This window comes from Halichoerus grypus, chromosome 4 (assembly GCF_964656455.1).
Source record: "Halichoerus grypus chromosome 4, mHalGry1.hap1.1, whole genome shotgun sequence".
Taxonomy (NCBI): domain Eukaryota; kingdom Metazoa; phylum Chordata; class Mammalia; order Carnivora; family Phocidae; genus Halichoerus; species Halichoerus grypus.
In genome coordinates this window covers 132,446,508-132,473,892 of record NC_135715.1, presented here as the reverse complement: position 1 = coordinate 132,473,892, position 27,385 = coordinate 132,446,508, and the positions used below count along the sequence as shown (strand labels likewise).

The window sequence follows — 27,385 nt, the reverse complement described above, 5'->3', positions numbered from 1 at the left end:
ACCCTTTCATAGGTACATATTTTACAAAAGAAACTTATTATTCCTAATATTCATAGAACTATTCTTGCTGGCGGCAATGAACTGAGCCTTCACTTAATCTGAGTGAAGAGAGAGAGAGATGACGTTGGGGCGAGTGGTTAGTCAACACTCCAGCAAGTCTATCCTAAACATGGCTAAGGGTATCTGCAACAGTATAAAAAACATTTGAAATGCCCTTCATACTTTACTTAGTATATCTCATTTGGTTATAACAAATATCTCTGAGATGGATGCTATTATTCCCACTTAATGGATTAGTAAAGGAACCTAAAACAGGTATGAGTTTTTCATAACAACTTATCACATTGTTTTGATATTTAAAATAATATTGAATCTATTTCTGAATTCCTATTTGCCAAGGTCAATAAACAATTCAGTATAAATCACTCACCTGCCATTGGTTTGCATAAGAACTCTGGCCTTATGGACATGATGGGGAGGGCTGAGTCTTTGGACTATAGTGGTCACCATGATCAATCCACTTTTTCTGCTACCTGATGCCTCTGTCACAACCTGGTCCTTCACTGTTTGGCTCCAGATAGACCACAGAGCAATCCTTCCCTGAGGTCCTCTCTAATTTTTGCAAACTTGGCCATGGAGATCCCCACTGCTATTCCCAAGGCTCTTGTCTTCCACAGGCATCCCTGTATCCATCCACCTCCTTCAACATCTAAACCACTGCAGAGAAGCTAGTGGAGGTTTCCTTTCCTCAGAGAACCCCATCCGTCTCCCAGTCTTGCAAGAATCAAATACTTGGGAGTCCAAGCAAACCTTTTCTTTCCCTTGGAAGCATAGAAGCTTTAATATCATTTCCTTGCATGGGCCAAGCCTTCCCAAAAGAAAGCTTAGGAAACACACAAAACAATGTTATCCCTCCTGGGGCAAAGGAACCTAAAACTCAAACACAAAGACTTGGCCATATTTCTAAAATAGAGAAAGGGAGCATTTTTTTTTTCTTTTTGTTGATGAATTCATAGCAGCCCAAAAGACACAAATGAATGATTTATAATTCACACTGGTGCAGTACTAGAAAGCTTCAAAAGCAAATGAGACTGCTTTCTGGGTGCTTCTCTTTTCATCAAGATTAATCCATTGACCCTAATGAATCTTGACATTTCATGAATCAAAAAAAAAACACCATAAAACAAAAAAAAAAACCCATTGGTGAAGATATTTGAAATTAGACACTGTATTAGGTCTTTGATAAGTAAAGACAACACTACCTCGATCTTTAATGAAGCTCTTTTGAAACAGCTGACTTTTCAGACAATTCTTTGACAACAACCACCCTCCACTCCCGCTCCCCACTCCTTTACTCTTTTAGCTTTGTTTTTATGAGATTTCTTGAGTACTGAAAGTTAGTGGCCTTTGTCCTTGATTCTGATTCTATGATTCTAATAGTCACATATCTAACTTTTGAGCCAGAGGAAAATCTTTAGTCAATAAGGGCTTACAAATTTTGGGGGACCCTTGGAAGATCTGAGGGTATTTTTGGCCCCACTCTCAGCTATAAATTTAATATAATTCAGATAGTCTGTAGCTTGACTATGCACTAATAAATGGAGACCTCTAATAATACAGTTCTAGCCTGCTCGGCCTTTTTGCAAATTAAAAGGGCAGGCCTTTTCTGAGGTTGATGTTGTTCCCATCTCATAAAGGACTTCAGTAGGTTCTGATGAATGGTGGTGAGAAAAGAAGGTGCACAGAAATGGAAGTTTATACTATATGGTGAAAAATGTAGGGCCATTAATAGAATGAACCCTGGGGAAGACTGAGGACTCTGATAGGAAGAGAAGAGCGAGTCTGTTGATTCTCTGGAGAACTCAAATGTGAGAGCCGTTAATAATAACTGAGTAGAGGTGGGATTTGAACCCAGGCAATGTAGCTCTTGATTGTGATGGTTGCCTGTGATAGGCTCATCGGCTTTATTATTGGGAGGATCTGGGGGAGCTTGCTGAACATAATGTTTCTGTAACCCCAGCAAGGCTTCCCTGTGAAGTGCTGGCCGCATGTTGTCTTGCAAAGCTTGCCCATGAAGCCCCCCAACACTCTGAATGTGTATGAAGGCAGCAGCAAGAGCTAAATATTTCCTTCTCTGACCTCCCCCATGGTTTATCAAGTGAAACAGTTACCTTAATCATCCAAGTTCCAAAGGTTGGAACTTTGCTTTTTCCTGAGATGATTTTCTGAGAAGATTCCTAACTAAGTAAACACCTTGGCAAAAGGGTAAAAAATTGACTACTTAGTGACCATCAATCCAGGGAGCTCAGGACCTTTGGATTACTGACACAGTTCATCTACTTTGGCAGTCATATAGGATTTCTAGGGACTAGCACATTTTCATTAACCATTGCTTGAGCCACCAGACATGCAGTTGTAGACTTGACATATTAAAAAAGTTATAAAATTCCGGGGCATTTTTTTGGGTGCAGTGACACATCTGAAGAACACAATCATACGAGTTCATGTCTATTTTGTTCAAATCACCAGTAGTGTGGCTATTGAAGAATCCAATGTAAGTCCTTCTATTTCTTGGAATATACAATTTTTTTTAGCACACTTTGCTCTAATAGTTCTTACAATACACTGAATTCCAGAGAAGAGTGTAGAGTAAGAATTAAAGTGCTACCATATTTAAAATTTGATGTTTGTGATTGTGAATGATTGTAATAAAGAGGGAGCAACTGCTAAGCTATTCACATTCTTCGTTCCCAGTAATTCTTTCTGATTATAGAGTTGTGGTGTCTTATCTGCAAAGCCTTTTTTTGACTCTATACACTCTTCCCTTTGTTTAGAATTTTTTCCCCCTGAATTATCACTTGCTATTCTTCAAGGACCAGTTTGAAAGCTGCTTCTGTCCTGATGTCTTCTTTGATCACCCTGCTCTCCTTTGCAAGCTCCCTGAAATCAGCACCCGGTGGGTGTCACTCACATGGTGTTTACCCCAGCCTGCCTGAACTTGCTGTTGTTTCCATGTGCATTTCATGTCCCCTTCTAGAGCAGGGGTTGGCAAACTCTTTCTGTAAATGGCCAGATAGTAAATATTTCATTCTGTGTGGGCTGTGTAGTCTGTCAGAGCTGCACAACTCCAGTACTGTAGAGTGGAAACAGCCATAGGTAGTATGTAAATGAACTAGTGTTCTAATAAACTTGATTTTTGGACACTGACATTTGAATTTCACCTGATTTTCACATGTCATGAAATACTGTTTTCCTTTTGATTTTTTTTCAACCATATAAAATTGTAAAAATTCTCCTTAGCTTCTGTGCTATACAAAAACAGGCATCTGGTAGATTTGGCATGCAATTTGAACTCTGTTCAAGATTCTGAGTCCCTGGACCTATACCTCTGAAACAAATAATACATTATATGTTTAAAAAAAAAGATAATAGGAAGGGAAAAATGAAGGGGGGACATTGGAGGGGGAGACGAACCATGAGAGACTATGGACTCTGAGAAACAAACTGAGGGTTTTAGAGGGGAGGGGGTGGGGGGATGGGTTAGCCTGGTGATGGGTATTGAGGAGGGCACGTTCTGCATGGAGCACTGGGTGTTATGCATAAACAATGAATCATGGAACACTACATCAAAAACTAATGATGTAATGTATGGTGACTAACATAACATAAAAAAAAAAAAGAGAGAGAGATTGTTAGTCCCTGGAAGGCAAAGACAACATTAGACAGTTTTGTGTCTATCTCATACAATGCCTGCCACAAAACCTTTGAATAGCCAAGTCTATGCTATTTGTGGAATTAATGTGGGATAAAAAGAAGGCATATCTACATCATTGAGAGAATCAGAAAACTTGGATGGTTTTATGACCATTTCATTTATTCTCTTATTCTCTCCGCTACAAGGAAGTTTGGAGAAACAAAAAAAGTGATCGATTTTGCTTGTGAAACTTGACAGAAGCAGAGTCAACCACCGAAATAAAATACATAAAGGGCCCAATGGGTAATGTGGCAATCCCTTCACCCTAAGGTTTATTAAAAAAAGAAACAACACTGAGTTCATTTGGAGTATACGTGCTTTCAATTACACACTTGCTTTTGAAAAGTGGGTGTGGAGAGGTTTGTATCAGTGTGCAGAAAAAGAGCAAGAAATGCTCTTGAAAACATTATGCATAGTGAGGCCCCTCAGGAGGACAAAAACAAGAATGCCTGGCTGGCTTAGTTGGTAGAGCATGCTACTCTTGATCTCAGGGTTGAGTTCAAGCCCCATGTTGTACATAAAGCTTACTTAAAAAAAAAATTAAATATAAGGAGGACAAAAACATGGAAAGTTCTAAAGGTACTTTTCACTATATGTTGATTGCCAAACAGATTTTTACAAAAAGAAAGTAGGGTAAACTGGCTCTTCATCATTGACTTTCATTTCTTTTTCTCTTATTGTTTGACTTTTTTTATTGTAGTAAAATATATTTAATGTAAAATTTACCGTTTTTAATAATTTAAAGTGTACAATTCAGTGACATTAAGTACATTCACAATGTTATACAACCATTACCACTATCCATTGCCGGGATTTATCATCATCCCAAACAGAAACTCTTACGTATTAAGCAGAAACTCCTCATTCCTCTCTCCTCACAGACCCTAGTAACCACCATTCTGTTTTATGTCTCTGTGAATTTTACTACTGTACATACGTATCTCATATATGTGGGATCATATAGTATTTGTCCTTTTGTGTCTGACTTGTTTCACTAAGCATAATGTTTTCAAGGTTCATCCATATTGTAACATGTATCAAAACTACATTCCTTTTGGGGTGCCTTAGTGTGGAGACTGACTGAGACTCTCTCTTCCTCTGCCCTCCCCCCCAGCTCTCTCTCTCTCTCTAAAATAAATAAATAAATCTTTTTAAAAAACTACGTTCCTTTTTGTGGCTGAATAATATTCCATCATATGTATATATCACTTTTTTTTTTTCATTCATCTGTTGATGGACACTTGGATTGTTTCCACTCTTGGGTATTGTAAATAATACAGAAGTGAACACTGGCATACAAGCATTTTTTTGAGTCCCTGTTTTCAGTGTTTTTGGTTATATACCCAGGAATGGAATTGCTGGGTTGTATTATAATTCTGTGTTTAGCATTTTGACAAACACCATACTATTTTCCACAGTGGTTATGTTGTTTTACATTTCTGCCATCAATGCACAAAAGTTCTGATTTCTCCACATTGTTATTTTCTGTTTTTGTTTTGTTTTGTTTTGTTTACTATAATCATCCTACTATGTATTGAAGTGGTATCCCATTATGGTTTTGGTTTGCTTTCCCCTAATGACTAATGACATTGAGCATTTTTTCATGTGCTTTTGGATATTTGGATATCTTCTTTGGAGACATGTCTATTCGCGTTCTTTTCCTATTTTTGAGTTGCTAGTCTTTTTGTTGTTGAGTTGTAGGAGTTCTTTATATATTCTGGGTACTAGACATTTATCACATATATGATCTACAAATATTTTCTCCTATTCTGTGGGTTGTCTCTTCACTCTGTTGAGTGTGTTCTTTGATGTACAGGAGTTAAAAAAATTTTTTTAATTGAAGTATAGTTGACCTATGGTATATTAGTTTCAGATGTACAACATAATGGTTTAACAGTTCTGTGCTCACCACTATAAGTGTAGTTACCATCTGTCACCATATGTTATTACAATATTATTGACTAGATTCTCTATGCTGTACTTTTCATCTGCATGACTATTTACTTTCATTTATAAAATAAATAAGAAATTACAAATTTTTTTTTAAAGATTTTATTTATCTATTTGACACAGAGAGAGAGACAGCTAGAGAGGGAACACAAGCAGGGGGAGTGGGAGAGGGAGAAGCAGGCTCCTGGCTGAGCAGGGAGCCCGATGCAGGGCTTGATCCCAGGACCCTGGGATCATGACCTGAGCCAAAGGCAGACACTTAATGACTGAGCCACCCAGGCGCCCCAAGAAATTTCAAAATTTTTGATGAAGTCCACTTTATCTATTTTTTCTTTTGTTGCTTGTGCTATTGGTGTCATATTTTATTTTATTATTACTTTTTATTTTTTTTAAAGATCTTATTTATTTATATGAGAGAGAGAAAGCATGAGATGGGGAAGGGTGAGAGGAAGAAGCAGACTCCCCGCTGAGCAAGGAGCCTGATGCGGGACTCGATCCTGAGACTCCAGGATCATGACCTGAGCCGAAGGCAGTCGCTTAACAACTGAGCCACCTAAATGCCCCTGCAGTTTTCAATGTACAAATGTTTTGTCCCTCCTAGTTAAGTTTATTTTTATGTATTTTATTCTTTTTGATGCTATTATAAGTAGAATTCTTAATTTATTTTGGATTGTTCATTGCTAGTGTACAGAAATACAAGTGATTTTTTTAAAAAAAGATTTTATTTATTTATGTCAGAGAGAGAGAGAGCACAAGCAGGGGGAGTGGCAGGCAGAGGAGGCAGAAGGAGAAGCAGGTTCCCCACAGAGCAGGGAGCCCGATGCGGGACTCGATCCCAGGACGCTGGGATCATGACCTGAGCCTTGAAGGCAGATGCTTAACTGACTGAGCCATTCAGGCGTCCCAAAATACAAGTGATTTTTATGTGTTGATTTTGTAGCCTGCAACTTTGCTGAAATCATTTATTAGCTCTAATAGTGTGTGTGTGTGCGCGTGTGTGTGTTCTTTAGGGTTTTCTATATACAAGATCATGTCATCTTTGAACAGATAGTTTTTCTTCTTCCTTTCAATTTGGACGCTTCTTATTTCTTTTTCTTGCCTAATTGTTTTAGTTACGACTTCCAGTACTATGTTAAATAGAAATGGTGAGAATGGGCATCTTTGTTTTGTTCCTGGTCTTAGAGGAAAAGCTTTCACTTTTTTCATCACTGAGTATGATATTAGCTGTGAGTTTTTCATATATGGTCTTTATCATGTTGAGGAAATTTTCTCCTACTCCTAGTTTATTGAGTATTTTTTCAATCATGAAAAGTTTTTGGATTTTGTCAAACACTTTTTCTGCACCAACTGTGATGATCATGTGGTTTTTTTTTTTTGTTTTTTTTGTTTTTAAAGATTTTATTTATTTATTTGAGAGAGAGAATGAGATAGAGAGAGAGCATGAGAAGGGGGAGGGTCAGAGGGAGAAGCAGACTCCCCGCCGAGCAGGGAGTCCGATGCGGGACTTGATCCCGGGACTCCAGGATCATGACCTGAGCCGAAGGCAGTCGCTTAACCGACTGAGCCACCCAGGCGCCCTGATCATGTGGTTTTTATCATTCATTTTATTAATGTGATTATATTACATTAATTGATTTTTTTTTAAAAGATTTTATTTATTTATTTGACAGAGAAAGACACAGCGAGAGAGGGAACACAAACAGGGGGAGTGGGAGAGGGAGAAGCAGGCTTCCCGCCGAGCAGGGAGCCCAATGCAGGACTCAATCCAGGGACTCCAGGATCATGACCTGAGCCGAAGGCAGCCGCTTAACCAACTGAGCCACCCAGGCGCCCACATTAATTGATTTTTATATGTTAAGCCACTCTTGCATTCTAAGGATAATCCCACTTGGTCATAGTGTATAATTCTCTTATTATGTTGCTGAATTCAGTTTGCTAATATTTTGTTGAAGATTTTTACATCTACATTTATAATGGATATTGGTCTATAATTTTCCTTTCTTATAGTATCTTTGTCTGGTTTTGGTATCAAGGTAATTCTGGCCTCATAGAATTAGTTAGGAAATGAGTCCTCCTATTCAATATTCTTGGGAGAGTTTGAAAATGATTGGTGTTAATTTTTCTTTAAAGGTTTGGTAGAATTCACAAGTGAAGTCATCTGGTTCTGGGCTTTTCTTTGTTGGGAGGTTTTTAATTACTGATTCAATTTCTTTACTTGTTTTAGGTCTATTCAGATTTTTTCTTTCTTTTTTTTTTTTTTTTAAGATTTTATTTATTCATTCAAGACACAGAGATACAGAGAGAGAGAGAGCACGAGCAGGGGGATAGACAGAGGGAGAAGCAGGCACCCCACTAAGCCAGGAGCCAGATGTGGGGCTCGATCCCAGGACTCTGGGATCATGACTCGAGCCGGAGGCAGACGCTTAACAACTGAGCCACCCAGGCGCCCCTAGATTTTTTCTTTCTTCTTGAGTCAGTTTTGGTAGTTTATATGCCTTTTGAATTTGTCCATTTTATTCATTGCATTTTGTTTTTTCTAGGCCTAAGAAAATCTCACAAATTTAGCTAGAAGCTAAAATGACCATGATATAAAATCTTTAGGAGTCTTAAAGTTTTCCAATAATTTTTTTTTTTAATATCTCTTGAAAAGGTAGACAGGGGGCGCCTGGGTGGCTCATTTGATTGGGCAACTGCCTTCGGCTCAGGTCATGATCCTGGAGTCCCGGGATCGAGTCCTGCATCGGGCTCCCTGCTCGGCTGGGGGTCTGCTTCTCCCTCTGACCCTCTTCCCTCTCGTGCTCTCTGTCTCTCATTCTCTCTCTCTCAAATAAATAAATAAAATCTTAAAAAAAAAAAAAAAAGAAAAAAGAAAAGAAAAGGTAGGCAGGTAGGTAAGTTTTTGTCTAAGTAACATGCTTAGTGCATATTTAGGATATTTCTAGATCACCCTTTTTCTGAGCTATCAATTTCTAAGACACCTTACCTTTTAGGGTATGTTAAATATCTAGTATGTACTTTTATCAGTGAAAGAATTTTTATGAGGGAATCCATAATTTTGCACTTCAAAAACATACCTAAGACAAGAACTTGGATATAACTAATGGAAAGGAGATCCTGAATAGATAAAAATACCTATCACATAAGGTTGTTGGGAATTATAATGCATCAATTAAAGGATTTTATTATATTCCTTCTTCCTCATTTCAGCTATATGAATTCCTTATTTTTCATTATTCAACTTATAGATCATTTTATTCTCCAAACTTTATTTTTCCCTCCCAAAGGAGAATTAGGTGTGCCCTCCTTTCGATTCTATAGAAATACTTTTTTTTCTCTTTTCATAAAGATAACATGTGTTCATTATAGATAATTTAAACAACATAGAAAAGCGAAAAAAAGATCATCCCAAATCCCACCATTTGGAGCTAAAGACTAGTACTGCTTGAGTGATCATTCTTTCAGAGTGGAGTTCAATCTTGGTGTTGATCTCATGCATCTCTCTTTCTTTCTCTCTCTCTCTACACACACACACACACACACACACACACACACACACGAGCCTATGCAGCTTAACAGAACAGCATATAAAATACATGTTACTTTGCAAACTGATTTCTAAAACATTTTTATGAAAATAAAAATAATGTTTAATGTTTAAAATAAGCTAATCCTTTAAATTTCTAATAACTGAAGTGACAGGCTAATTAAATTAGAATCAATTTACAAGTAATGGGTTTTATGGAAAGCAAACTTGTTTTATTAATTTTAATTTGTAAGGTCCTATTTATAATACCCTTTCTCTTCTGTTTTAACTGAAGCAATTATCTAATTGTTGGTTGAAATAACCATATGAACAAGAAGGTACGGGCACCTGGGTGACTCAGTCTGACTTTTGGTTTCAGCGCTGGTCATGATCTCAGAGTCTGGAGACTGAGCCCTGCCTAGCACTTTGCACTCAGCCTGGAGTCTGCTTGGGATTCTTTCTCTCCCTCTGCCCCTGCCCCCCCCCCCAAATAAATAAATAGATCTTAAAAAAAAAAAAAAAAAAAAAGAAGGTACAGTAGAGAGAAGCCTTCCCTTGGCTGGTGAGTGAAGATAGAAGCCCAGATGAAAACCAGCCAACTCTGAGGCAGCAGCGGCAAAGGTACTCAGGTATGGACAATACCCTTCTCTTTATCTGCCCAATGGAAGGGGCTGTATTGGAAGAAAAGAATTTGCAGTTCTCTTTTCTAAAACCTGCGTTACAAAGCACCTCCAATTTTCCCATTTGAGAAATAGTAAGGATTTTTATTATAAAGAGTCATATAAGTAGTAAATCAGTTTTAAAGAACAATTCTTGGAGCTGTTCGGTCAAAAAGTTTTCTGTCAATTTATCCATAATTACCAAGATCAGTGGAATCAGATGGGAGCAGGGTCGATGTCTCTCTGCTACTCACCCTCTCAAACATTATTAATGGTAGGTTTTATTTTTATTTTTATTTTTTATTTTTTAATTTTTTTAATTTTTTTAATTTTTATTTTTTTAAAGATTTTATTTATTTATTTGACAGAGAGAGAGATAGCGAGAGCAGGAACACAAGCAGGAGGAGTGGGAGAGGGAGAAGCAGACTCCCCGCTGAGCAGGGAGCCCGATGTGGGACTCGATCCCAGGACCCTGGGATCATGACCTGAGCCGAAGGCAGACGCTTAATGACTGAGCCACCCAGGCGCCCCTATTTTTATTTTTATCATAATTTTTTTTTTCAATTTAGGGAACTTCAGCTGACTTGGGGGATGGGTAAACAAGGTTCATTGCAATGTGTTACTTTCCAACTTGTTTCTCCCATCAGCTATCTGCTTCCGTGTCACAAAATTCAAGTGGACTTCATCCAAATATAACCAATGACAGTGTAATTTAAATGGATATGGGGAAAAGTAAATGGCCTTTCATAAGATTTCAAAAAGACTGTAAATAATTGCTATACTTTTACTATAATTTAAAAATTTTTTCTTAGACAATCTTCCTTTCAGTTTGAAGAATTTCTAGACTTAAATATTATTTTAAAGTTATCACCTTTATGATGACCAAGTGTACAAATTCTGGAGTATAAATACATTTTTATTTATACCTTTTTGATATTTCATCCAAATGTCTAACAATATATTCTAATATAGTGAGTTTTTATTTTTGTGACATATTTGTTACTAAAGTGGTTCCTGTTAAAACAGGAACAGGGTATACTGCAATTGTTAGGCACACATCTTATGCTTTGAATTGAAAAATTAGGGGCGCCTGGGTGGCTCAGTCATTAAGTGTCTGCCTTCGGCTCAGGTCATGATCCCAGGGTCCTGGGATGGAGCCCCACATCGGGCTCCCTGCTCAGCGGGGAGCCTGCTTCTCCCTCTCCCACTCCCCCTGCTTGTGTTCCCTCTCTCACTGTGTCTCTCTCTATCAAATAAATAAATAAAAATCTTTAAAAAAAAAAGAAAAATTAGAATTTTGGAAAACTGTATCTGCCATTGGGAATGTGATAGCTTAATTATACTCAAAGACTTTTTTTTGTGATCAGTTTTGTGGTCATTTTAACCAATGTGATTTAAAATATATTCTATAATGAAATACATCAACATTTAGAAGAGCTGCATAGGGCACCTGGGTGGCTCAGTCAGTTAAGCGTCTGCCTTCAGCTCGGATCATGATCCCAGGGTCCTGGGATCAAGTCCCATGTCGGGCTCCCTGCTCGGTGGGGAGCCTGCTTCTCCCTCTCCCTCTGCCTGCTGCTCCCCCTGCTTGTGCTCTCTCTCTGTCTCTCTGTCAAATACATAAATAAAATCTTAAAAAAAAAAAAAGCGCTGCATAACAGTGAACTAATTTTTCAAATAACTAGAGCATAATGTTACCAAATCCATTCAAAGTTAAAGACCAATGGATTTTAATATAATTGAGGATGGGAAGTTCATTGATATGGTTTCAAATTTCTTATTGTAATGAACTCTTAGGAACAACTTGTTGAGTTTTGGTGTAGTATCAGAGAATAGTTACAATTATATGAAAAATATATTTTAAATTTTAAAATTTGAAATAATGGTTTAAAGGCATTGGAGAATAACAGCACATTCATTTGAGAGATGAAGATCCAAGAAAGAAAGGGAAAACACTTGGGAAAGCTGGAAATTTTCTGCTACTTTTTTCCTTACAGCATTGCCAATTTGTAAGCTGCATTGATCTGAGAAGTATAATATAAAGTGGATACTAACATGTTAAGAGTTTAATCAGAGCTTTTAGGAGTATCACGGTCCTGCTGAGATAAACACTGGAATTCAGAGCCACTAAGGAGAAGTGTCCTGGAAAATGTTCCACATTTTCTATTGAGATATTTAAAGGGCTTCATGCTAGTAGTAGGACAAACCAGGATTGGTTCAGACCTCATAAAGACTGAAATCCAGTCTTGAGACCCCTCATTCTGGTTGGATCAAAGATTTACCCCTATTCTGACTGCCTACTTGAGGAAAATAAATTCTCTTTGGGGGAGATAGCATCATTTGTTATACTCACATAAAGTATTCAATTAAAATTTGCCAGGCATACCAGGGGCTAGGATGAAATGACTGAAAAACAAAAAAAGATAAACAATTGATAGTGTCAAAAGATATAATCTATATATTGGAGATGATGAAATATAATTTCATGTGAGAATGGGGCTCTCGAAAAAAGATATGAATGGAAATTTTCTGGAACTGAAAATATAATGATGGAAATAAAAAATGTAATAAATGAGCTTGACAGTATATAAAACCCAAAGTCAATAGGAAGAAGGAAATAGTAAAGAAAAACAAAGATATCAATGAAATGCAAAACAAAAATAAAAATATAATTGATTTAAAAACAAACCCAAAGTCAGTTCTTTGAAAAGACCAACAAAATTGGCAATACTAATAAGAAAAAAAGAGAAAAGGAAGGTAATAATGAATACAGTAATAAAAAGAGGGATAATACTGCAAATCATGCAGATTCCAAAAAGATAAGAGGATATAATGAACACATTTATGCCAATATATTTGAAAATATGGATGAAATGGAAAAATTCCTAGAAAAGCAAAATTGCCAACAATGACACAGAAAAAAAAGAAAAATTAGTCCCTTGGTGGCATGTTGATTACATTGTATGCTTTACATATGGGGGAGGAGAAGTGATTTGTTCTTTCTAGAATCCACTGGTACCCTGAATGTGTTTTTTTTTTTTTTTTAAGATTTTATTTATTTATTCATGAGAGACAGAGAGAGAGAGAGGCAGAGGGAGAAGCAGGCTCCCAAGGAGCAGGGAGCCCGATGTGGGACTCGATCCCAGGACCCTGGGATCATGACCTGAGCCGAAGGCAGACGCTCAACCATCTGAGCCACCCAGGCGCCCCTGAATGTGGGTTTTGCCTTCCTTCTCACAGTGCCTCTGTCAGCACCATCATTTGAAGGCTTACAAAATGCCGGATATACTAACATGGGATCTTGAATAGCGATGCCTTCAGAACAAGCAACTCATTTACAAGTGAAGGAGGTTTGATAATGGGTATTTGACCTTGGAATGCTTTAGTTTTAGTACGCAGATTGTCCCCGACTTATGATGATTTGACTCACGATTTTTCAATTTTATGATGGTAGAAAATAGATATGCATTCAGTAGAAACTGTATTTCAAATTTTGAGTTTTGATTTTTTCCTGAGCTAGTGGTATGTGGTATGATGCCCTCTTGTGAAGCTGGGCAGTGGCGCCTTCAGCCCCAGTCAGCCACACAATGCTGAGGGCAAACAACTCATACACTTACGGCCCTTCTGTACCCAAACAACCATTCTGTTTTTCACTTTCAGTAGTGTCCTCAAATTACATGCCATATTCGATACTTTATTGCAAAATGGATTTTGTGTTAGATGATTTTGCCCAACTGTAGGCTAGTGTATGTGTTTAAGGTAGGCTAGGCTAGGCAATGATGTTCAGTAGGTTAGGTGTATTAAATGCACTTTCAACTTATGATATTTTCAACTTCCGATGGGTTTATCAGGAGGACATAACCCCATAATAAGTTGAAGAAGATATGTATACCTCATCACACAGAAGGAGCTACCCTAATAGTACAGTAGAATGACCTATTAAATTTCATTTAAATTACCAGCTCAAGGACCAAACTGTGGGGTTGGGATATTATCTAGGATGTAGTATGTGGCAGATATATGATGCTCTGTCCCCATGGAGTGGAAGAAATGCTGGTGCCTCTCATCATCACCTTAAGAATTTGCTAAATGACAAGAGTGTCATTTAGGTTCTGCTGGATTAGAGATCTTGATTCCAAGACAGAATGATTCTACTAGGGGACACAGTAAAAGTACCAGAGAACATTGAAGTATGACATCTGCCTGGTCACTTGACTCCTTATACAGGCTTCATCTTACCTTTTACTGGAATCATTATGCTTCCGGTGTCTGTGGCATATCTTTTACTTTGTGCCCTGGAGCTTCTCCATTGCTGTAGACTCCGGTGGGTTCAGCAAGCACACATACTTACTCCAGGTGACAGAGAAGGTAATGCCCCTGATGATAACTTTTTTTTTTTTTGAGAGAGAGAGAGAGTGCGTGCGCGAGAGAGAGCGCGAGAGAGCGAATATATGTGCGTGGACAGCGGGAGAGGGTCAGAGGGAGAGGGAGAGGGAGAATCTCAAGCAGGCTCCACACCCAGTGAGATCTCACAACCCCGAGATCATGACCTGAGCTGAGATCAAGAATCTGACACTTAACTAACTGAGCCACCCAGGTGCCTGCCTGATGATAACTCTTAACCAACAGGGGATGGGAGCTGAAAGATAAATACTTCTCTTGGTTGATCCAGGTGGATAATTCTTTTTTTTTTTTTAAGATTTTATTTATTTGACACAGAGAGACACAGCGAGCGAGGGAACACAAGCAGGGGGAGTGGGAGAGGGAGAAGCAGGCTCTCCGCTGAGCAGAGAGCCCGATGCGGGGCTTGATCTCAGGACCCTGAGATCATGACCTGAGCCGAAGGCAGACGCTTAACGACTGAGCCACCCAGGCGCCCCAGGTGGATAATTCTGAGACTCGTTCTAAATTCTCCTTAGAGGATCATGGGAGAACTAAGTGCCAGATACCACAGTGGTGACATCAATATAGCACACCCATATAGTTTTCCCCTCTTCTCTATCTCACTCTATCTGGTGCCTCAGTATTGCTTCCTGGGGTTCCTTCGTTCTTTCTTTTTTAAAGATTTTATTTATTTATTTGTCAGGGAGAGAGCACAAGCAGGAGGAGTGGCAGGCAGAGCAGGCAGAGGGAGAAGCAGGCTTCCTGCTGAACTGAGCCACCCAGGCGTCCCTCTGGAGTTATTTATCTAATAAATTACATGTACTCTAGTCTTTATTTCAGGGTTCTACTTTCGGCAGAAGTATAAGCAAAGATACTCTGGAGCTGACTGGGTTCAAATTCCAGGTCTGCTACTAACTAGCTGTGGGGCCTTGGGGAAATCAATTTCTCTGGGCTCAGTTTCCTTACCAGTGATTATAGTACTTATTTCAAAGGGTTGCTGTGAGAATGAAATAAGTTGAGGGGTGCCTGGGTGTCTCAGTTGGTTGGCTGTCAGCTCTTGGTTTTGGCTCAGGTAATGATCTCAGGGTCATGGGATCAAGTCTCCAGCTGGGTTCTGTGCTCAGGGAGGAGTCTGCTGAAGGTTCTCTCTCCCTCTCCCTCTGCCTTTCCCCCTAACGCACTTGTGTGCATGCGCTCTCTCTCTCTTTCTCTCCCTCACTCTCTCTCCTTCAAGTAAATAAATAAATCTTTAAAAAAAAAGGTAAAAAGAAAATTTACTGAATACTCACTATGTGCCAGATTTGAGCTAAGAATCTTACCAACATCAAGTAAAACTCCAGATAAGTAGTATGCAACTACTGATACACTTTGTTTTTAACTAATTGCCTGGGGAAGTTATTTTTATTACATTTTATTTTCATAATCTTGGGATGGGAAAGCATGCCTAAGTAAGGCACTGAAGCCTACAATTCAGAAGGGAAAGAATTGATAGTTTGTTGACATGCAATATTATGTTAGTTTCAGGTGTAGAATATAGTGATTCAAAGTTTATATACAATAGGAAGTGATCACCACAATAAATCTAGCTACCACCTGTCACCATACAAAGTTGTTACAATATTATTAACTATATTCCCAATGCAGCACATTGCATCACCCTGTCTTATTTATTTTGTAACTGGAAGTTTGTACCTTTTAAAGATTGATAGTTTTGTGTATATAAAAATCAAATGATTTTTGTAAGGCAAAAAAACAATAAACAATTTTGAAGAACAAATTGGAGAGTACTTTTTACATCTATGACCAAAAAAACTAATATAGAAAAGTTCTTAGAAACTAATAAAAAGTTGAGTACCCCACTAGAAAAATTATCTTTGAACAAAATAATAACTAACATTTGTGTAGTGCTTATTATGTGCTAGATGCAGTTCAAAGTGCTTAATGAATATCAACTTATTTTTTTAAAGGTTTTTATTTATTTATCTTAGAAAGAGAGAGTGCGCAAGCAGGGAGAGGGGCAGAGGGAGAGGGAGAGGATCTCAAGCAGACTCTGCGCTGAGCACAGAGTCCAACTGGGGGCTTGATCCCATGACCCTGAGATCTTGACCTTGAGATCACAACCCGAACCGAAACCAAGAGTTGAAGGCTTAACTGACTGGGCCACCCAGGTGCCCCATCAGTAAATTGTAATTACTGTTTTCAGGTCAAAGGGACATATGGGTCAACTGAAAGAGCTCCCAAAGACCAAAGCTAGAATAATTAGAGCAATAAAATAATGTAGTATTGGATTATAACCCAAACTATAAAATAAATATCCATAATTCTATATTGATATAAATAAAACACTGAATAAATAAAGATGAATGGATAAATCTATCCATGTAGAAGAATTCCCTCACTTTGCCCTTGAGGAGATGGAGTATAAAATTCCCTACTCCTATAGTGGGGCTGTGCATAATGACTTTCTTCTAGAGAGTACAGAATGCAACAGGGGAAAAGGAGTGATTACTGTTGAGAAACATGGCAAACACTTCTTCAGCCAAGTGATCCAGATTAATATCAACATGGTAAGTCATGTCGATAGTATTTACTCCTCAAATGATGTGAGGAGAATGACCCTTTACCTCTGTCATCTCGCCTCCAAAACCCATAACCCCAGTCTAATCATGAGAAAAACATCAGCCAAATTCCAATTGAAGGGCATTACACAAAATACCTGATCAGTACTCCTCAAAACTGTCCAAGTCAACAAAAACAAAAACAACGTCTGAGAAATTGTCACAGTCAAGAGGAGCTTTGGGAGACATGATGACTAAATTTAACGTAGTGTCCTGGATGGGATCCTGTAACAGAGACTGCAAGGCTCTCTGTGGGCGGGGTCTTTCCTCCCCGAGGGAGCTAACACCTGGAAGGGCTATCTGGGCTCTGTTAGTTTCTGTCTAAAATAAAAAACAAAACAAAACAAAAAAACTCAAAAAACAACAACCCTCAGATTTCAAAATTAATTGTAGACCCTAAAGACAAGTGTTGCTAAGGAGAAGTTAAAACTCTGAAATACCCTGAGGACGCTTCCTATAGTGCAAGATCTCAAGAATAAGTTGCATCTTGGGGCGCCTGGGTAGCTCAGTCATTAAGCATCCGCCTTCGGCTCGGTTCATGGTCCCGGGGTCCTGGGATCGAGCCAGGCATTGGGCTCCTTTCTTGGCAGGAAGCCTGCTTCTCCTTCTCCCACTCCCCCTGCTTGTGTTCCTGCTCTCGCTATCTCTCTCTCTGTCAAATAAATAAATAAAATCTTAAAAAAAAAAAAAAAAGAATAAGTTGCATCTTGTAAGGTCTCATTTGAGTGGAATACCAGAAGCCAAATGCAAAGTTTATGCTGTTTTATTCCATTCATTCCCCAAACATTTTTTGAGGACCTGCTATGTATCAGGTCCAATGCTAGTTCTGGGGATTTGGTGGTGAGCAAGACAAATCCAGCTCCTTTAATGGGGAACCTGGTTGAATTCTGGTGCAGTCCCCATACTTTTGTATATTGAAGACTGGATTTATGTATAATTATGATCTTGAGTCCTGACTTTATATAGGCCTTTTCTTCATGCATATACTGCTTCTTATCACATATTTTTCTACAACCTCCAGCTCTTTCACAATCCCTGAGATAAGAGATGGACTGTGGGACTGATGGAATTGTATTGGGCTTCTGGCTCTCAAGAGTCATTATCCAGGCAGATGTTTGCACTGACCTTTACCTGCAGGAATTGCTCCTAAGAGAGAGGAATTTAAAAGCAGTGAGGCTAACCACTTTGACCCTGCTACTGTATTCCTAGCCTTCCTCACGAGGCCCTATGAGGTACCCCTGCACAGGTTCTTGCCTCTGCTGGCTTGATCAGAACATTTACATGCGATCAAGTCTTTAACTCCTAACATTTTCAGCAAAGTCCTAATTTTATTGAACCTTTTTTTTTTTTTCAATCAGTGAGACTTGCTAGATTCCGTGTTGTTTCTTTCAAGCTCTGCCAAGACTTTTCATGTGACTATATTTGCAAATCAGGAGGATTCTCCTGTCGTATTCTATCTGGTGTCTCCATGTTTGTTTTTGGATACCATGGCTCCTGCACTTGTTGTCCCTTTAGATCTTGCTGTGTCTTTCCTGGCCCTGGCTACCCACAGGCAGACTTACGACTCAGGACCTGGTCCTAAGGCTGGCAAGTCAAAAGTTGTTAAAAAAAAAAAAAAAGAAAGAAAAGAAAAAAAGGTGGGGGGAGGGTCATCAATACAGCGTTCTTTCCTTTTGGATTGTAGTTCTTACATCAGAAGCATACTGGTAGGTGAGCTACCTTAAGATGTCTTTTTGGCGCTTTTTGATGGTTTCAGTCTGGCTCTGTTTTGCATGTGGCAGAGATGCACTCAAGTTGCTCAAGCAAAAGGTAGGTTAGGAGCTAGAACTGGAGTGGAGTCAGGAATTTAGGCAGCTCCACGAACCTCTCCTATCTCTCTCCTAGGCCTCTTAATCTCACCCTTGAGGCTGGGAAAGCAGATAATATGTTTGAGGAACCAAGAGGAGGCCAGTGTGTCTAGACTGTCATATGAGAGTCAAGAGATTGCCAGGGGCCAGATCATGCAAAGGCTTGTAGATTATGCTAAAAATTTTGAATTTTATTCCAGAATAATGTGAAAACTACTGAAATGTTATAACCAAGTGATCGATACAGTCTGCATGACTGCAACATATTATTCTGGTTGCAGAGGGGGAAGCTTTGAGGCAGTCATGGGAATACAAGTGTGATGAGAGCTGGGCTGAGGGAAATAAAGAGAGCTATGATGACATATAGAAGGGACTCCTAAGTCACTATGGGGGGTTTTGGAAGGCTTCCTGGAAGAAGAGATATTTTAGATGAGATTGGAAAGTTGAATAGGCATTAACCAGATGAAGGGATGAAGGGAAAGAATGTTCTAGACATAGGGAATAATAGGAGTAAACACAGGGAGACGAGAGGAACTGTTGATGTGGAACTTATGATTTTTCAGTTTCTCAAGCTTAAAAAAAAGTCACTTGATTTTAATATCATTTCAAATTCACACAAAAGTTGTAAGAATAGTGCAGGAAACTCCCACATACCTGTGGCCCATTTGCGCTCTCTCTCTCTTCCAAACACACACATGCATACATACACATTTTTTTCTGAATTATTTCAGAATAAGTTGCAAAATCATGTTTCTGTACCCCTCAATACTATAGGATATATTTCCTAAGAACAAGGACATTCTCTTTCCTAACCAATGTCAGACAATTTAACACAACAGGATACCATTATCCAATCTATAGTCCATATTGAAATGCCTCTGCTTTTCCCAATAACGTCCTTCAGAGCTATTTTTCCCCAGTCCAAGTCAAACCCAAGGCTGTGTGTTGCATTTAATTGTCATATCTCTAAAAAGTTCCTCAGTCTTTCTTTATATTTCATGACCTTGCCATTTTTGAAGAATACAAGTTGGTTATTTTATAGAATGTCCCTCCGTTTGGGTTTGTCTGATGCTTTCTCATGACTAGGTTGCGCATTTTTGTCAGTAATACCATGAGGCATCCTCCATGTTTACCATGTCTCTAGCTTCTGTAATCTTAAAATGCTTTAACATCTGCCCTGCAGGCATATACTGGATACACCTTGTTCTGGACAACCTGATAATATGACCCAGTCACCTTGCCTTGACCTCCTTCCTGCCTCCCTTTGTTGCCTCCCTCCTCTGAGAGTTGGCCCAAGGGAGTGCTTTTCAAATACAAACTGGCCAATCCTAAGCCTGTTTACCCTGTCTTCCTGTTCCTTCCCTCAGAAACCACAGTAAAGGTGCTTGTGCACATTTCCCCCTCTCCCTCCGGCAGTGCTCACTCTGATGCTTCCCTCTGTGGCCCCCCAGTGGTGTGACCTGTATTCCCTCTCTTGGGAGCTGTAAGTTTAATAAATTATCTTTCCAATGGCAGTCATCTCCTGATCTATTGACCTTACTATACCTGAATAGTAATAAAACCTATTAAGATATCTGCCAGGTTTCTCCATGTCACTTACTATATTCTCTTTTTAATTAAGAAGTAATTTGTGGAGAGATACTTCAAGCTTTTTTGACTGAGATTTATGTAAGGTGACACAGCACACACACACACACACACACACACACACACACACACACGAGAACCAGGAGTTTTGTGAAACAATACATATCCTTTCCACATGAAACTTTCTATTCTGTTTTATTTAATTCTTGTCTGAACTACTAAATTGATTTCTTACCCTCTAATTAGTAATGACCTCTGTTTGAAAGCACTAGTCTAATGCAAATATCACTTTGGATCATCTGATTGCAGAATGGAAAAGAGATGGACAGACAGTAGGGGGCAAAACTGACAACAAGGAACTTGTGAAGGCTCTTGCCATAATTCAGGTGGGAGAGTCTAGGTGGCTACTGGCAGTGAGTTTGAGAGAAATGGGTGGGTTTGAGATAGAAGAAAGTGGATTTAAGTTAACAGAATGTTGCATATTAACAGATTGACTGCATATAGGAGTGGGGAAGAGGGATGGGTCAAAATGACAATTCAGACCTTGGCCCCTGGGCTGGATGGTGGTGCCCCTTTCTGAGATAAGGAACATGGAAGGTTTATGGTTCAGGCTCCCCCATGTTGAGTTTGAGGTATTAAGGACATTGGATTGGAGCTGTTCAGTGGGCAGTTGGCTCTATGGCTCTTAGGAAGCAAATCTGGGTTGGATTAATAGCAAACGGAAGTTGAATTTTACTCAAGGAGGGACACCTGGGTGGCTCAGTCGCTTAAGCATCTGCCTTCGGCTCAGGTCATGATCCCAGGGTCCTAGGATCGAGTCCCGCATCGGGCTCCCTGCTCAGCGGAGATCCTGCTTCTCCCTCTCACTCTGCCTGCCGCTCTGCCTACTTGTGCTCTCTCTCTGTCAAATAAATAAATAAAATCTTAAAAAAAAAAAAAAAAGAATTTTATCAAGGAGATTTTACAACTTCATGCCCACTGCAGGAATCAGAAGTTGGTTCAACATAGGAACATCATGCTCTGAAAATATTTTTAGTAGTTTGTTGTTGACGCATAAGTAAAATAAATATACACAAGTCAAAAATGTATCAAGGAAGTCAGTTAACATACATTTACTAGGATAAAGTTCACTTTTCAGCACTTTCCTCTCTGTCTCTGGTTAACAGTAAAGTCTTCTATGCATATATGTAGAGAGAAATGTCAAAAAGAAATTACACTTTTGCATTGTACAGAAAAAAGGCTGGCTTAAGTCACAACTGTGTTAACTTGGGTTTTCCCAGATGCTGGTCCTTAGATTTAATCCTCTAAAACTAGCATCGAGTTTTCTCAGGTATAGAAACTGCAGATAAACAGGTGCATGGTACGGGCTGCAAAAGATGCTTTGTTTTCGAACGACATGAATTTGGGATTGCATTGAGAAAATGAGATTTTCTAGTGGAAAAGAGTGTGGATGTGTGAGTTTACATCCGCAGTGCTGGGAATGAGGGACCGTACTCCGTTAGTGGTCCCTCATTCCCATCCCCACCCTTTATCTGCTCCCCTCCCTCGCGTTCTCCCTCCATTCTTTCCCCCTTCACCCGCGTTATTCTGGGATTAACGGCGGGGTCGGCCTCATACACAAACGCAGCTGGCTCCTACGGTCAGCCTGAGCCCTGCTGTGCAACCACGTCAGGAATTCCAGTAAGTTGGCAACACTGGAGCACAAAGACAACAACAATGAGGAAAACCCTTCAGTGCAGAAAGGAATGTTTGGAACCCTGGCCGCTACAGTGAAAGGACGCGCGCGCGCACACACACACACACACACACGCACACACACACAAGCACACCCACGCCCGCCCGCGCGCCGGCGCTCACCCTCTTGCACCCCCACGCGCCCACGCGCGCACTGGGCGCCCCCCAGCCCCTCCCACGCAAGCCTCCGCAGCGCTCGCCGCAGCTCTTTGTAACCCGCGGTGCGGGGACGCTCATTGACTATGCAGCGCGGCCTGGGCGGGCGTCAGAGCCGCCTGACCCCGGCGCGGTCTCGTACCATCGCCCCAGCCGCCCGGAACCGGCATAAATCACCCGCGGAGACTGAAGTGCAGCTTCTCGATCCCTCGCCGCTTCCCTCCTCCCACCCGCCTCATCCTCTTCACTTCCCAGACCCCCCTGCCCCTCCGGTCCCCAATCCTGCCTCCTCCTCGGCGCCGGACAGCGCCAGTGTAGTGCAGGGGAGGCTAATAACGTTCCAGTGACTTCGGTCAGAGCAGAGAACTCTGGATTTCCAAATCCAGAAATCCCGAAAAGAAAGCCACGAAGTGACTGTCGCCCTTTCTCACAGCCCTGGTCTTTTTAAGTCTTAAGTTTTCTCTGTGTCTATTTCTGTTTCTCTTTTTGTCTTTCTAAAATAATACCTATCTTCCCCCATCCTCTTCCCCGCAAAGCTTCACCAACCACCAAAGCCCACGGAAGGTACGCGATCCGTACTGCCAGGGGTCGATCAGCAGAGCCCCAGACAGTCGGTGCTCCGGGACAAGGGGTGGCAGTCACTGGCAGGTTCTCGCCCCTGGGAAGGGCGAGGCGGCGGGACCCTGCCCAGGTCTAAGTGCGCCCAGGGCTGCCGCCTCCACTGTCATGGCCCCTCTGGCTGGGGGAAAGGGCCCCTGGGGTCCTGCTGCCGAGTTAATCCAGAGCCCAGGACCGGAGATTTGGGGGTGACCTCGGCCCGGGAACGGTCCCTGCTCACAGGGATCCCAGGGCCAGGAAATAAGTTGCTAGGTGCATCACTTCTTTCTTTCTTTTCCTCCCTCCCTCCCTCCCTTCTTTTTTTTTTTTTCCTTCTGTTGGCTCCAGTGTCGCGTACCGCCCGAGGACGATGCTCTGAGGATGAGTGTAGGTTCATTAGAACGGCTCTTGGGGGCCGGAGCCCCTGGCAGTCTGTCTAACGTTGCCTTATAGGAGGGAGCTGCAGGACTTTCTGAAGCCCTTACGTGTCTCCCTCCTATAAAGGGGCACCAGTACGAAATAGAAGACGTTCATTCTTTTCAACTTTGCTTCAAATTGAAGAGATTTGTAAGAAATGCGATCTGGCGGTGACACGTGTGTATGTTCTGCTTAAGAAAAGCTAAAGAAGGATCCAACCCCCCACCCCCACATGGATCTACCCCCCTGCTTTTGTAAAAACACAGAGCATCCCATCTCAGCGTCTCAACTCTATGGGAGAAACCGGGGTGTCCGAGAAGCCTAGGGATTTCAGACTAGAGAATGGTCACAAATCTCTTCAGCACGCTCTTACTCCTTTCATTTCCTTTCCCCTTCCCTTCCTTCTCTTATTTTTCTTCCTTTTAAAAGACTGTATCAGTGGCAGATTTTCCCGCGGACTGCCTCGCAAACTTCTGTGGGGAGGCAAAGCCTGCGGAGAGGCTAGAGCGGATCACTCCCGTGCATGTGTCAGGCGAGTGTTCGCATTTGAGTGTGAGACTGCGAGGAGTGTGTAAACGTAGAATGTGTAACTGCGAGGTGTGCGTGCACGTGTCGGTGTTTGTGTGACTGTGGACTACGCGCACGCGTGTGTGACCTAGGAATGTGTGTGCCGGCGCGCGCGTGAGCGTGTGAGACTGTCAGTTTGTGTGACAGTGAGGAGTGTGTGCGACTGTGTGTGTGAGACTGTATGAGGACGTGTGTGAGTGTGCGCGCGCGTGTGGAGTGTGCATGTGTGAGCGCACGTGTGTTCGAGTCCCTACTCCTCCCAGCGCTGCAAAGTGCAGGGGGCGGGCCGGGCGGCAGGGGGCCTGCCCCGCTGGATTCCCGCATGCTAGTTCCGGGGCGGTCGGGTCTCCAGGGCTTTATGCACCGTCTGGAGGGTGGGGACTGGCGCGGGTAGAAAACGGGATGCCTCGGGCTCTCGGGCCGGCTTTCCGTCTCTAGGAGCCTGCCGAGGTGCAGGCCTACCAGAGCGCTCGCGGGCAGAGGCGCGGCGGGTGCTGTGTGCTACGCGCGCCCACCTCCCGGGGAAGGAACGGCGAGGCCGGGGCCTCGGACGGCGGCGGGGATGGAGCGCGGGGCGGCGGCGGTGGCGTGCACGGTGCTGCTGGCTTTTGCCGCCTGCCTGGCGCCGGCCAGTGGCCAAGGTAAGCGCCCGCTGGCCGGAATTCCGCGCAGAGCTCCGGACTTACCCGGCAGTGGCAGGGGTCGAGTCCGTGAGCGCACTGAGGGGACCACGGTCGGGGTGGGGGGGCAGGGCAGGGCGGCGGCACTGGAGCGGCTCCCGCCGGGGCGCTCAGGTTGCTCAGCGAGGGGCGAGCGGGAGCACCCCTCCTTCGCCCGCCCGGCAACTGAGCAGCAGCAAACTTGAGAAAGTAGCTCCGCCGGTTTCGGTGACAGCGCACCCCACGGGGACCCCGCCTTTGTTCCCACGGGACTTTCTCCCGAGCCTCTCGAAAGCACTCTGCGGTTGGAACCCGGAGACAGAGGTTCTCCCAGCCAGTGCGCAGTCTGCTCCCCACACTGATTCGTTCTCTGGGGGGCTGAGAGATTCGCCGCGCTTCTCCGTGCGCAGTTTTCCACCTGCAGCGCTTAGCGGGGGAGATCCCTTCGCGGGCTAGAGTACCCCCCCTTCTCCTCCTCAGCGAAACTTGGTCCCGCGTTGACCCTCAAGAGACCGCATCTCGATACAGATCATTTACGAGCCGAGATAAGGCCGGGAAGCGGGATTGGACGAGAGAGCAGCAGATATACCGGGGCATTTTCTTTGAAGGGTTTTCCTTTTCAACAGGGAGGTGGGGGCTTTTGTGTTGATGAATGAGGCCCCGTCTGCGCGGCCAGAGTTTTGAGGGCTCGAATGGAGAAAGTTTCTGCGATGAAGCACTTAAAAATTCTCTCAAGTTGCTAGAGTTTACATTTTTACAGAAACAGAAAGAAAGGAAGAAATGGAGGGGATAAAAACAGTAAGGGGGAAGAGGAGAGAGAAGACAAGTAGGAATGAAAAGGGAGAGAAGGAAGGGAGAGAGGGAACTTGAAGACAGAGAGTAGCGCGCGGAGTGGGGTGGGGGGTGGGGTGGGGTGGGGAGACTGACCAGGGATGAATGGGAAGGGCGAGGAGGAGGCAGGGGAACCGGCGAGCTCTCTCCAGGCTTTGCGTTGCTAGGTAGCAGCCCGGAGCTGCGTGTGACCGACCACCAGACAGACAGAACGGACGCTGCTGCCTCCACAGGGACTAATCTGTCTGTGGGGATGGGAGAGTTCTCCCCCCACCCTTTTCCCTTCCTGCTCCTTCCTTCCCGTCGGACAACTTAATTGCCCTACAATGAAAATGAAACCCCTATTGTTGTAGGATTAGCCAAAGCAATACATTGATTTCCCTGGATCACATATTGGGGTTGACGGGTGGGGACTGTAGAAGCCCCCATTTATGGCGGAGAGAGGGAAAAGCTTGTGGATGGGCCGTAGCATGTATTCAAATGGTTAATCTGCTTTTTTTCCTCAATTCTTAGCGTAAGCTCCTTAGAGGGAATCAACTAAGTAATTATACAGCAACTCCTAGCAGTACCCATTTCAGACTTCCTGAGAAGAAGTTTGGAAACGCCAACAAACCCCACTGGTCTTGTAAAAATCTTTGGAGAGGGAGGGGAGGCAGGGGGAGACCGCTAATAATTCTTGCTTTGAACACTTTTTCTCAGTTGGTAACACAGAAAGAGGATTTATTATTATTGTGGAGGGTTTGCCACAGCGCTTAGGGTGATATACATCTTATGTCCTAAATGCAGCCATAGGATTTAATATATGTTCCTGTCAGTGCCCGGCAAAAGGAAATCTAGTCCGGATTCATCTGGGATACATCTGGATTGTCCCCATACAATCAAAACAGATATTTTCTCCCCTGGATTGATGGTTTAGTCACCAAATAAACTGTACTTAACTCTTCTTGGTAGTTTACATCCATCCATCTTCTATAAGAATATATAGTAATATTATGTACGGTAAGAGTTGCATATCATACACTTACATATGTGGCAGACCCTGTTCTTAGTGCTTTATACTTATTGATATTTAGTCTTTATAATACCCCTTTGATGTAAGTATTCTTACTGTCCCTACTGACGGGAAATGGAGGCACTGGGCAATGAAGTAATTTGCCCCAGATCATACTGCTGGAAAATGGCAGTTGTGAGGCCAGTCCAAGAGATTCTGAGTCCGGAGGTTATAATTTCACTGCTATAGTATGTGACTTTCTCCTCTACTTCCCTGTCTCTTTTCTTTTGTACTAAAAATGTCATGCTCCCTAGGTTACTACACATGTGTGAGGTTACTAAAGAAGCTGAGTGGCATTTTACAAGTCTTTGCCACAGAAGGTAAAATCTACCTGCTGTGCCATAACTCTGGATATTTTTTCAGAGATTCCTTTCAGGTTTCTGTCACCTGACCCCAGGTATCGTTACTCCCAGTGTCATGCTCCCTAGGTTGCTACCCATGTGTGAGGTTACTAAAGAAGCTGAGTGGCATTTTACAAGTCTTTCCCACAAAAGGTAAAATCTACCTGCTGTGCCATAACTCTGGATATTTTTTTAGAGATTCCTTTCAGGTTTCTATCACCTGACCCCAGGTATCCTTACTTCCAGTCTTCCTACTTGCCCTCTGAATATCCTCAGCCTGGAAGGTTAAGGAGATTTCTAGATTTCTGTTGTATTGACCTATCAGGTAAAGTGTGATGACATTGTAAATGTCCTTATTTTAGCGCACATTTTAGGTAAGATCTTCTTGCAGGTTTGCATCATTAGACATTGGAAAAGAACTCTGAGTATTTTATGGTTAGTCTTTAAAAAAATTATAGCATATCTATAGCTAAAATTATTTGTATTTTCTTCATATTTTGTATTATGCCTTTAAGAAAAATTGGGAGAGCCTGAACTCTGGAGTCAAGCTGTCTGGGTTTCAGCAATGGCTTTACCACTTTCTGTCTGTGTGACCTCAGGGAAGTCATGAAACTTTCATGGCTCAGATTGCTTATCTGCCAAATTGATATGATAACAGGAGGAATCTGTTCCATGGCATTTTACTGACATAAAGAGATCAAAGTGCTTAAC

The 27,385-nt window shown here is 41.9% G+C and overlaps 1 protein-coding gene across 1 annotated transcript in view; it reads left to right on the top strand.

Moving 5' to 3' along the window:
- The first annotated feature begins 24,354 nt into the window (after positions 1–24,354).
- LRP2 (LDL receptor related protein 2) overlaps positions 24,355–27,385 on the top strand; it is a 195,627-nt gene continuing 192,596 nt past the window's right edge. Inside the window, exons 1-2 of the mRNA XM_078070026.1 lie at positions 24,355–24,433; positions 26,588–26,653. Coding sequence (XP_077926152.1) covers positions 24,355–24,433; positions 26,588–26,653 — 145 coding nt within the window. The remainder of the gene's footprint in view (positions 24,434–26,587; positions 26,654–27,385) is intronic.